Below are 13,239 nucleotides of genomic sequence, written 5' to 3' on the forward strand. Positions count from 1 at the left end.
TCTCCCAGGAAGAATGGGATAAACTCCTTTAAACCTAAGAAGATTTCCTGCTTTAACTTAAAAAATAATACAGTTTTAATTTCCCGAGTTGTCATTCTGGATTATTGAATGTAGACAGATGGGGATATTTTATCAGTTTAAAATGTGGTCATCATGCACAAAAGGTGAAGGGGTATGGATCCCACTGGTTCAGATTTGGTTTGGATTCCCCTTTTTATATATTCCCTGTGTAAATCTTTCTCTGCTGGGAAAAGCTGCAAACACTCATTGAATATTTAGAGATGTTTATGTAGAGACATTTCAGTGTATTTGTATGTTTTGGATTGGTTTTGAGTCTAATTATGAAAACGAAGGGCCTAACAGACTCTGTGGATATTTGTCATTTTAAAGAAAGATGAACAAAGTCGTGGTTCATAACCTTAATGCACATCAGTTTAAAACCATCATTAATGTAATTCGTGTACACATGTATTTTCTACGATGTCTCTGTATCACATAAAGATTATTTTCTCTTGCCTACCAAAAATGCTCTTCTTTACAACACCAGTGTGCTTTATCTGCCCTTTTACTCTTTTATCACACAATAAACATTCTTTCTCAATTTCAAATTTAAACGTACTCTAGATGATTGACAGTTTTCTCTTGTGTTTTTGATTAGAATGCATTTGTGGAGGCATTGTTTGTGATGTGCATTGCACATCTGATATTGTGAGGTGAATTTTGTCTTGAAGTGAAAAGCAAGTTTTGGAACTACAGCTGGCTTTTCCTCATGTTATGATATTTTTTTGTAGGGCTGCCAAAAAGACCAGTTTGCTGTTTGTCAAGGCAACCACCACGGGAGGGATAAAACCCCCCACTGGTTTCAGATGGAAATAATTCCTTCCTGCAACATCATTCTCAAGAAACCAGCTGCAGCCCTGCAGCAAGCTGCAAATGACAGCATCAGTTGTAGGCTGGAGTCCCTCTGTAAGATGCCTCTGCAGAGCATGGCACTAAGATGAAACTATTATGAGAAAAACAAGAGCTGACTAGAAAAGGTGGAGCCATTAAGTCACATGCACTAGACACAGCATGAAGGCTGAGACAAGATTTAGATCCTCAAACTTCAGTTCACTGCTGTGGTCAGAGATTCCAATCTTTCACTGGAATCCAGTGGATGACAACACAGATGGTTTGTCCATATTTTATTATTCATTCTATTGTTCACAGGTAAGGACACACTCTAGAGCTGTACAATATAGGGCCAGGGAAAACGACTGGATGAAGGCTGTGATGAGCTGGAGGACCAGGAGACTAAAAAAATGCAGTGGGAGGGGGAAAAACCAAGTCTCCTGAAGTCATCCACTTGAAAAGTTGGAGAGAAGACCAGAGGGATATACAGTAAATGCTGAACAGACTCATCAGACTTATGAAAGATGAATTAGAAGTCAACCAGGAGGCCTTTCATGGAGAGGAGATTCCTGCATGTCTTTAAAAGAATTCAAGAGATTTCATTTATTTTTTTTTCACTCCCCTCAGCCCCCTCCTCAGCACTCCTCCTGCATGTTGCAGCCCTGCACTAACACTAATCCTTAATCAAAATGTTCTTAAGGTCAGTTTAGTTTATCATTTTTGTGTTAGTGCTAGATTTATTATTCCAGAAAGAAATGTTGGATTTGTCAGCATGTTCACGCTGAAGCTTGCTGGGTGAGGCAGTGGCCACAGCTTCCTTCAGGACCTCTGTTTATTGTTCAGCAGTCACATAGTTGTTATGACTGGCTGGCAACTCTTATACAGAAAGCTGTCCTTAATCTGATGTGTCCAAGTGAACTCACTGTGCTCACTCTCTCTCTCTCTCTCTCTCTCTCTCTCTCTCTCTCTCTCTCTCTCTCTCTCCCTCTCTCTCTCTCTCTCTCTCTCTCTCAGTCAGTCAGTCCTGGTTGGACCGGGGCCGGTGTTGTCTGTCTCCTCCGTCTGCACACCGGCGACACGTTGCATTCTTTTCTGAAAGGATGTAACTTTTTTTTTATTATTATTTTCATTTATAATAAAAGGCCATTCTAAAAGCCTTTTCAAAGTTAAATAACTGCAGTGATCGCACTGCTTTTTTTTTTTTTAAGGTTTTCCCATTTTTTTTTCGCCAGTCTAAACTTGGAGCGCTTGAAGACCCACTGGCTCTGATTTTAACGTTTTCTTTAAAGATTAATGGACTGTTGGATTCTTGGACGTTCATTGGGCTCTTCCAACTGGTTCTGTGGAGACATGAGGCACATACTCTCGCTGCTCATCTTATTCTGTGCTCTAAGCGGACTCCATGCGGTGACCAAAGAGCCGGACAAAGATGCTCTCTCCGCGGCTCCACTAGAGGACAGTCAGCGGGCAGCCGAGCACCAGCTCCCGGGGACAGCTCAGCAGAACCCAGCCGAGGTTCTGGAGGAGGAGGTGGACAACCAAGAGAATGTGATTAGCCAGGTCAGTGTGTCTAAATATAACGATTCATTTTTTTTTTTTTTTTTTTTTTATTTATTTTTTTTTTTTTAAATAATAAAAATAGCCAGGACCTGTACGAATAGAACTAGGTAGAGAAAGGGGTTACACATTTATAAAATAAATCTTGGCACTATCAAACCCATTAAACAGTTAAAATCCTTTTTATAATGGTTTACAATGGCTAGACTCTCCTCTGTTAACTGATCATGAGAATCAGTTGGAAAGATTTAAACTGAAATTAAAATCTGTATGGCTCTTACTGGTACATAAATAAATACATGTACCCTCATGAACCAGCTTTTCTGTCTCATTCTCCGGGATCCATTCCACATTTTCGGAAACGCACCAAACGAGGACTCATTTATCTCATTTGCCAACACACATCATTATATCAGACCATTCTTCGCGGTCGCTTTAATGTCTTTCAGCAATTTCCATCCACTTTGTCAAGTTAAAAAAAATAAATACCGCAGGAGAATTCAAAGCTGTGCCTTTTGGACTGGTGTTGCTTTTTAACAGCAAATCATACATTTCCATTCAGAACGCAATGAATGAAAATTAAATTATTATTAATGACAGTCTCGGAGTCGGCAGATTTTACTTACAAAAGGTCTACAGTATGTTTCATTTTGGCACAATCCTCGCGTTTAAACGACGTGGTAAACCAGACGCAGGCTGTGTGTGTGTGTGTGTGCGTATGCGCACTCGCTCGTGTGCTTGTGTGTATGTGAACAGTTTGCGTCCTCCTGGAGGAGGGTTATGTAATACCATCCAGAAGGGAAAGAGCTCCAAACCAAAAAGTGCCTGTTTGTAAACGCCTGCAGCTATCTTCTTCCCAGGCAGCTCACCACTGCTGCAGCTGCACAGCATCAGCACAACACTGCGTCAGCTCCTTGATTAGATTAAACAAAATGTTTAGATTATCCTGATGGTATTGGATGACATTAAAATGTACAATCAGTGTAGTGTCTGTGAAGGTTCATCCAGGTCATGGTATGTCTGAAACTAAGGCAAATGGACTTGTAAAGTTTCTTGATGACATTTCCCCACTCATCCAAGTAGTTTCTTCTTTTCTAAAGGACTGATGGGTAGTTGGGGTTTAATTAATTAGCTGTTTCAGTTTGTTTTTTGGGACATACCATGACCTGGATGACTGAGAACCTTCACGGACATATTGCTATGCACTTTGGGACACTCACCCTTAGACTCGTGCGGGAGCACTAAAAAGCAAAGACAGAGACGAGTAGTTTATGCTGTTCAGTGCTGTCAGGAATACACAGATTTGTACCTTTGGGGAAATAAAACCACCAATTCACAAACACATGGCTCAACACAGGAGAACTAGCTCCTCAGGCCAGGGTTCAGCGGTCCACCCACACCCGAAGGACACTTAAGGACAACACCAGCCACATTTTAGCCAGAGCAGACAGATGCTTTGTAAGAGAAGTAAAGGAAGACATATATGTAAAAGTGGAATAGGCTCTGAACAGGGGAGGTGGACTGGGATATAATCTGCCATCAGTTTACAACACAGTCTGATCAACCTGTCCCCCAAAGTTTCACCATGAGACTGGAGTTTCCAGCCATTAAAGGCATTCATTAATTAGAGAAGGAAAACAAGTTCAAATCAGATTCCTCCAATTACAGGTGAGTATGTGGTTGTTAATAGATCCTAGTCATGTGAGTAAGGTGGACACCAAGCAGAGAAGTTCCTATGATCCAACTCCCCATCAGTCCTTCAGAACTGAAGAAGCTACCTGGATGAGCGGAGAAACGTCTTCAAGAAACTCAACAAGTCCAGTTGTCAGTTTTTCAGCCTCTTTTTGTGATCCGTGTATTTATATGTATGTATTTATATCCAAACCCTGTCTTTCCCTTTTAGTTGCTGGGCGACTACGACAAAGTAAAAACAGTGTCATCAGGGTCCGACTGTGTGTGTCGCTGCGTTGTTCGACCCATCAAGCGCTCTGACTGCAGCCGCCTGAATGAGAGAGACCCCGCGCCACCGTCCCAGGATTTTTACACTGTAGAGACGATTACCAAGGGAACAGACTGCAAGAAGTGTGTGTGCATGGCTCCGCCCTCAGCCGTCAACCCCTGCGAAGGAGAGTACAGGTTTAAGAAACTACAGGAGGCTAGCAAGGATGACATCAAGGTAGAGACACACACAAAATGCTTTCCATGATGAAATGTAACCTTCCTTGTCATTCTGTCATTCACCTCTGTGACTTTGTCCACTTAGCTGGCAACTATCATTGACTTGTTGGAGGGCTCACTGTATGGAATGGACTTGTTAAAGCTCCACTCTGTCACCACCAAGCTGTTGACCAGGGTGGACAACATGGAGAAGGTGAGCATGCACAGGTCTCTCTTGGAGGAAAGGTAGCTCCAAAATCTACATTCCATAAGGGAATAGATAGATAGTTTCTTTATTAATCCCAAACTGGGAAATTTCACTGTTGCAGCAGCAATGTATAGGTACTCGACACCATACATAAAATATAACAAAAAGCTAAAATCAACAATAAAAAATGATCTTATTATATGATCTTGTGTATCTCCAGTTATCCTCAAAGGAAAGATTACTGCATATATCATGCCCATTGAGCCACTTGCAGTATAACTGACTGACACACTGGGATAAGGTTAACATAGCTCCAGTCTAAACAAAAAGTATTTTCTTAAAATGACACATGATACATACAATTTGTTAAAAAATAACCTGCTCAAGTGGTTTGCTCAAGTTTCTCTGTGCTTACACTAAATGTGAGTTTTACACATTTAGAAACACCAGGATTTATGTCATTGCTGCTAGCTCGGAACCCAGTCGTGGTTCAGTTAAACCTGAAACCTCCAGCACAAATACAACGAGAAGAAAGTAGTGCACCACATGGTTTGAGACACGGAACATACTGTATCTGAAATCTTTGTCACTAAAAAAGATTAGCACTTTAAAAAACAACAGTTTATGAACCAATATGTGTGTTCCTATCTATCAAGGAGCTTTGAAAGCTAGCAGTCTGTGTAGTTAGCATGTATGACAGTATGTATACTATTCTCACTATTCTTGTGACCGAATAGCTCTGTGGAACAGCCATGAAACATATCTTAAATCCTGGACTTGTGACCTCACAAAAATCCATCCATATCATACATTCAGGAGAATTGAACCCTAATTTAATATTATAAACCTGCCTGGAGGTAAATCCCTCCATGTTAACCTGTGTGTGTCCACTCCAGGCTTTCACCCAGAATTTCACTGAAAGAGCAAGGGAGAAGGAACGCGTGAAGGAAAAAGCGAAAGAAAAGGATAAAGAGAAGAAGGCCCAGCAGAAAAAAAAGAAAGTAAATGATTTGGACCGTTCACGACCTAAAAGTGGAGCAGCTGCCTTCGCCCACAAACAGGTACTATCATCTCTAAGTCTCTCCAGGAGATCAGAAGCCAAGGTGCAACATCTTTAGTGTTTTGGAACAAAGTTGTAATCTCAACTAAAATGTCATTATTCCTTATAAACAATTTATTTTTTTCTATTGCAGAAGAATTATGAAACTCAGCTGAAGAAAAATGAACAGCAAGATGGTCTGGAGCAACAGCAGTCAATCAGGAATAGAACAGAAACTCAAAAGCCAACGAAAGAGAAGAACAATGTGGTCATCAGAGGTGTGACTTTTTACAAGGCAGAGGGAGATAACTATGAGGAGGATGAGAAAGAGAGAAGAAAGAATAGTAAGTCTAATGTAATATTTTGCTTTTAGGTCATGGTAACAGCTGTTACATTGACAATGTGGCTAAAATATAAAATGATTACTCTCTTCACTGTTTTTCTTGTCTTACAGCTACTGTAACCAGAAAGACTTCAGTGGACTTGCTGATCTCTGACCATCTGCCACCTGCTGGGAGACCAGACTCCAAGGACCAATCAAGGACTCAAAGTGATTCTGCTCCCACCCAACAACCAGCGACTTCCTCAACAGCCAGCCAACGAACCACAAGTGCAACCAAATCAGCTCTCTCTACCATCAAATTAACGACTGAGTCAACCCCTACAACCACACCTAAACCAACAACCACCAAGCAGACAACTACTTCCCAGCAAACTACAACTTCCACAACTACTACTCAGCCCACCACATATGTCAACCAGCACACCACCTCACGCTCAGACACCAATATCCGTCCACCCATTGATGCATCTCCCACAGTGTCACCTCAGTCAGGAACCAAAAGTCGACTCAGCTGGACAGAGAGCCCTGCTGACCAACCGAAGACCACCAAAAAGCCTGGTAAAGTTACGCCAGTGAGACAAAACATTATGACCACACAGACATGGAATTAATGTTGATTATATCATAACAGTGCAGTATGTCAATGTTTGGAATGTATTTTAGGTGCATATATTATTCACTGTCTGGCCAAAAAAAAGTCACCACCTGGATTTAACTAAGCAAATAGATACGAGCCTCCTATTGGATAATTACTGCATGGGTGATTATCTTTCTGCTGGCAACAAGTTATTTAACCCCAACTGATGCAATGAGTAGCTTCTCATTTCTTAAACAACCATGTCTAAAGACACATCCTGTGGTCTTGGAAAAGATGTTAGTCTGTTTGAGAAGGGTCAAATCATTGGCATGCATCAAGCAGAGAAAACATCTAAGGAGATTGAAGAAACTAAAACTGGGTTAAGAACTGTCCGACGCATTATTAAAAACTGGAAGGGTAGTGGGGAACCATCGTCTTCAAGGAAGTAATCCTGACTGATCTTTATCAGCGATCACTTAAATCTTTGGTGAAATCAGATCGAAGAAAAACAACAGTAGAACTCAGGGCTATGTTTAACAGTGAAAGTAAGAGCATTTCCACACGTACAATGTGAAGGGAACTCAAGGGATTGGGACTGAACAGCTGTGTAGCCTTAAGAAACCCACTAATCAGTGAGGCCAACCAAAAAAAAAAAAGGCTATGGGAGCATAAAGATTGGAGCAATCGAAGGAAGTCATGTGGTCTGATGAGTCCAGATTTACCCTGTTCCAGAGTGATGGGGGCATCAGGGTAAGAAGAGAGGCAGATGAAGTGATGCACCCATCATGCCTAGTGTCTACTGTACAAGCCTGTGGGGGCAGTGCTATGATCTGGGGTTGCTGCAGTTGCTCAGGTCTAGGTTCAGCAACATTATGTGTCCAAAGAATGAGGTCAGCTGACTACCTGAATATACTGAATGACCAGGTTATTCCATCAGTGGATTTGTTCTTCCCTGATGGCACGGGCATATTCCAAGATGACAATGCCAGGATTCATGGGGCTCAGATTGTTAAAAGAGTGGTTCAGGGAGCATGAGACATAAAGATAAGAAGATTAACTTTCATGGAAACAAAGGCACAGGTCACTGACATATAAAATGTGTATAAAGAGAAAACTGGAATAACAAAAAGAAAAATAGAACAGTAACTGAGATAGCTGAAAAACGGAAAACTGTGTGTATAATACACATCTGCTAGTTTGTTCATGTACAATATTTGCAGTGTATTTGACAAGACCGTTACGATCAAACAATCACAGAGAAGGCAAGGGTAAAGGGGAGTACCTACTGACTGTGGTCCAAGGAGGGACAGACCATCAGCTGCCGTCAGAATGTGGGGGGATTGTTCTTTGATCGATCTTTACAGAACACTTTCAGAGGTCTTTTAGAGTCAAAACATCAAATGGTTGGAGCTGTTGCACACAAAGGACAACAGCATACTGGGCAGATATAATCATAACACTGGTAGATAGATACATTATAATATTATAGTTTAGCTGTTAGTGACTGACATGTTTTACATCCTGCTTCACAGCTCTACTTTGTGTGTATTCATACAGGAGTTTGTAAGGACACAGTAGCTAGCATCTCTGAACCGGTCCAGCAGAACTCTTACGGCCTTAGTGATGGAGCCTGGATGAGGGATGCCCGTGGCCACGGCAATGTCATCTATCTAACCAATGGTCACTACGGTGACAATCTACAGGAGTTTCGAGACATGGACACCTTGAAATCAGGTATAGAAGTTTGTGTGCATCAGCGAGAATGAGCATATAAGACACCATTAAGCCATGGCAGAATAATTTCTTATTTTGAAGCGTCTCAGTTTAGTGTGAATGAACAATCTAGAGACAACAGAGAACAACAGAGAACAACAGAATTGAAGTAATGCACTGTATTTTAGACAGATAAGATTAACAGAACTCTCAAGATGACCACAAAATGTCACCACTGCTATGAGTTAAAGTTAGCACACTTCACGTTTGATGCATCTTATCTGTATCAAAGATTACAGCCACTAAAACACTCAATTGAAGGTTAATTCTGTCAAAATCAAACAGCAAATGGACTGCTGTACTGTTTCAGTAAAATGCTTTGATTTATAATGGACTGATGGATGATATGCAGTCATGACCACACTTTTCATCAAGGTCATGCATATGTATTTTCTGTGTGTTCTTCCTGCACAGGTCAAGCAAGTAATTCGTACAAGCTGCCCTACAGTTTCACTGGAACAGGGCACGTTGTATTTAATGGAGCATTCTACTACAACCGTGCCTTTAGCAGAGATGTCATCAGATACGACCTGAGACATAGATTTGTTGCTGCCTGGACCACACTACATGATGCATTGCTGGAGGAGGAAGCTCACAAGACACAGACTGAAGTACGGCTTATACTTTACCTTTCCTTTGATTTAACTACAAAAAAAACACTGCATGATGATTTACACTTGAGATATGTACATTTGGAATGCTTTAAAGGGTCATTAAAGGTCAGTGAGGGGAACAGAAACACTATAAATCACTAAAGAGTTCAAAGGGTAAATTGTAAAGACCAGAAACACTGCTGGATACTTAGAAAACAACTCTTCAAAGGAACATAGTTCAGATTTACATACACCCTCTGATGACAGCATTTATGTTACACAAACTCCAGTGGACCTTTTTGTGATCACAGATGTGAAAGTATAAGATCTTCACCATAGTACACTGGGTTTATGAGAGCTTCAAGATGTAAACAGCTACCTGCTATGGCTGAGCAGTGAGGGTGAACTACAACTCAGTTCAATTTTATTTTATTTATGTAGCGTCAATAACAATACAAGATGCTTTACAAAATCCGTTCTGAAACCCGACCTGAAACCCCCAGAGCAAGCCTGAAGGCGACAGTGGCAAGAAAAAAACTTCCTTTTAACAGGAAGAAACCTTGAGCAGAACCCAGCTCATATGGAGGGACCCATCTGCCTAAGGCCAGCTGGGTACAGACAGAAGAAAGAGAGAAGAGAACAGCAAGATAAACATACATCTGTCATAGATACGTACATGTGGAATCTTATGATACAAACTGATGATGTTACATGACAGTTTGAAAATGTAAGAGGAATCATAGGCAGGTTGGAGAAGTGTTCATTCAGGTAGGAGTGGATAACTGCAGGATGCCATGAAGACTGGGCAGGCTGATGAGACGACAACAACAGATGTAGTATGGAGTTCCACAGGAAACACACAACTCCAGGCCAGAGATACTCACAAGAGACACAAGGGACACACTTGTTGGGTCCTGAAACTAAAAAAACAACAACTTGAATGATGATGAAGTTGAGGGCAACTGATGGGTCAGGAGGTAGTTAATCTGTTGGTTTGTCACTGCAAGTGACCACAACTACCATACTACATACTAATAGTTTTTTCCATTGCTGATCTAAAAATACTGATATTTGGTCCTCTGCAAGTTACAGCACACTTTATTTTTCAGGTGCAGTTTGCTGTAGATGAGTCTGGCTTGTGGTTGCTCTACCCTGCTCTGGACACAGAGGGCTTCCACCAGGAAGTAATCCTGCTCATCCACCTCAACCCGCGAGACCTGCAGCCTATACGAACCTTTCGCACAGGCCTTAGGCGTGGTCGCTACGGCAACAGCTTCCTGGTTTGTGGCGTGCTTTATGCAGTGGACAGTATGGACCGTCATTATGCGAACGTGACTTATGCCTTTGACACGCACACATTCACACACACCGTGCCGAGCCTGGCGTTCACGAACATGCACTCACACACCTCCCAGCTGGCTTACTGCCCGCTGGACAAGAAACTGTATGCATGGGATAATGGACATCAGATGATGTACAATGTCATCTTCGCTTATTAGCACATCCAAAATGGAGGACAGAAGAAATGACTGTGGATCAGTCACATTCAGTGTTTTCTTTGTTCAGTGTGCTGCTGCTCTAAAACACACACCAAAGTCACATTAACCAGCAGGACAAGAGCTTACAAGAGAAATCTGAAAAAAATAAGCAGACAGAAAAGTCCAAAACCCCATGGGCTATATGAAAGAATGTAGATAAACTGTAGGTGCACACGTTTTAATCTGTCTCAACACTATAACCACTTCCTAGCACATTGCCAATCATGGGGAGCACTAAAACCATTTTATAAAATCTTCTGCTCTGGAGTACTTTTGTACATCATCCAATGATCTTTATTTTTTTAGGGTTACTGTCTCTGCTTCAAGAAATTTATGGGATATAAAGAAATAATGTGAAAAATTAGCCTGGAAGCCAGAACAGCTTCCCTGCCCACGATTTATTTTGTGGCGGAAACTTGGTCCGGAACCCCCTCTGTTGGGATCTGATTATGGTTCGGCAAAGATCTCCTGGGCCAGGGCTTGGGTGGGCTTTATGTGACAATGGACAGAAAAGTAGCAGCGGCATAGTCATACATGTCATCTAAGTGCCATGGAGTTGAATTTGGGTTAGGGTAAGACTATCCAATTGTGTCCAGAGTTATTATTTTCTCTGTATTGTTTCAAACATGGCCACAATGAAGTCCAGATGGAGCCACAGTGGTTTAGTGAAACGGCTAAAAAAACAACTTGCCCAAACTGCATCAATTTTAACTCTTGTAAATCCCCTAACATTATGAATGGTATTACCAATGTTTCTGCAGAGTGTCTGTGAAAGAACATGGACAATTTCAGATCATATGGGCCAATGGCTAATGCATCTAAAAAATTCATTATGCTACGGTAAGAAATATAATGACAAGTGAAACCAGACTTGTTTCTAGTATACATTAAGTATACATTATATTCCTTAAGTGTAGCATCTAATATCAGTATTAAATCCTTTATTTAGATTTTGTAATAAACCATCCATATTTTTTTTATGGTCCCAGCCTGTACTGTATATTGTTTACTGTATGTCTGCTAAGTGTACTTTCTATCATAAACCTTTGATACAGGTGGTAAGTTCATTCATTTAGAACACTAGTGCACGTTCCATAGTACCAAGCTTAGTGTAAAAAAAAAAAATCCCAAGACAATGTTTTTTTTTGACTGCACAAACAAAAGTTAGCTTTTATTTTATTAATTTATAATAAAACTCTTGAAAAGATGAAAGTGAATAATGTTCCAGTCTTTTCTTTTCTCTTTCTTCTTGGTCTGTGTGTCCATGTCACGTTCCAGCCTGTTGTGGACATTATTTATGGGGTCTGATTTAGTTTTCCTGGAAGCAGCCGATCCACTGGAAGGATCCCAGAGTGGAAAATAAGCCCCAGACCAGATGTTGGTGAACCTCTGACTGGGCATGATCAGGACACAGACCAGACTGTCTACATGTTAGGGAGCCTCACATAGATCCAAATAGGGTGATGGACAGCTGTATGATAAGACAGAGACCTTGCATGTCTTTCCAGAACGGCTTGGTTCAGCTCACCTCAGTTATTTTCATATTACATTAGACCGTGTCAAATCAAACCAGAGTGAAATCTAAGTGATTTATAACAATAAACTATTATCAAAGCGGACGAGAACAAAGGGAAGTTCATATCTGCTTCACGGACTATTTTATGGGCTCTTTGCAGCTTGTGACACATGGTTGCTAATGGACTCTCCAGAGAAGTCTCTCACACACAAGCACACACACATGCACAAACTAAGTGCAAAATAACAGTTTCATACAAAATAACAAGTTCATGAATGAACGACATATTAATTACAAATGCATGAATTACAGAAGGAATGTTCCACTCAAGGTTTCTTGGTCCCCCGGAGATGACATCAAAAGTTATATAACCATCACATTTATGTGGCGGTGGTGTGTGTGTGGTAAGTGACCACCTAGCAGGATGCAGAAGAAAGACGCCCATTCACTTCCACTGCACACTCAAAAAGACCCACCAAGCAGAGTGTGTGTGTGTGTGCGGGTGTGTGCGGGTGTGTGTTTTCGGTTCAACAGTCAGTCTTTGAACTACTTGCTCTAAATGTCAGATAGGGGAATAGTCACACACGCCAAGGATGCTATCTTTCCAAGTTCACAGAGAACAACAGACACGCACACACACACAAACACACACACTCACATAATATGCAGTTTAAAGATAGCAGCGGTATCTAAATACACATTCCTGACTGCTACTGAGCTAAAACTCTGAACAAAGCTAGAAAAGAAAGTTGTAGATGAGGATAAGAGAGAAATCAAGATCTTTGTTTCATAACTGCACTACTTCAGAGCTCATTTATATTTAACTACAGAAAAGACTGAGTAAAAATATACTTGATTTAGAAAAAGAAAGGAAGAAAAAACAGAGGAAGAAAAACAGCACTTAAAGAGACCTGGAGAAAATAAGGGTGAATGACAGGTTAAAGGTCAGATGTCACAGGAAAGGTGGAGGAATGAAGAACAAACAGTATCATAGAACAGGGATGGGCAACTGGCGGCCCGCGACCTCACTCGAAGTGGCCCTTAGAT

At 41.1% G+C, this 13,239-nt stretch overlaps 1 protein-coding gene across 1 annotated transcript; it reads left to right on the forward strand.

The window, feature by feature from the left end:
- The first annotated feature begins 1,944 nt into the window (after positions 1–1,944).
- olfml2bb (olfactomedin-like 2Bb) lies at positions 1,945–12,407 on the forward strand. Its single transcript, XM_084546564.1, has 9 exons — positions 1,945–2,451; positions 4,352–4,624; positions 4,712–4,819; positions 5,710–5,874; positions 6,007–6,196; positions 6,307–6,753; positions 8,330–8,506; positions 8,960–9,156; positions 10,248–12,407. Exons 1-9 carry the CDS (start codon positions 2,185–2,187, stop codon positions 10,635–10,637), a joined length of 2,214 nt encoding a protein of 737 aa, XP_084402690.1. The 5' UTR covers positions 1,945–2,184; the 3' UTR covers positions 10,638–12,407.
- The last annotated feature ends 832 nt before the right edge of the window (positions 12,408–13,239 follow it).

The sequence above is a fragment of the Chelon labrosus genome, assembly GCF_963514085.1.
Source record: "Chelon labrosus genome assembly, chromosome: 6".
Lineage (NCBI taxonomy): Eukaryota > Metazoa > Chordata > Actinopteri > Mugiliformes > Mugilidae > Chelon > Chelon labrosus.

Excerpts from the sequence above, each read along its gene's own strand:
- olfml2bb (XM_084546564.1), top strand. The coding sequence starts at position 2,185 with ATGGACTGTTGGATTCTTGGACGTTCATTGGGCTCTTCCAACTGGTTC. Across the intron at positions 4,625-4,711 it reads CTAGCAAGGATGACATCAAG|CTGGCAACTATCATTGACTT; the intron begins GTAGAGACACAC and ends TTGTCCACTTAG. Across the intron at positions 4,820-5,709 it reads GGGTGGACAACATGGAGAAG|GCTTTCACCCAGAATTTCAC; the intron begins GTGAGCATGCAC and ends TGTCCACTCCAG.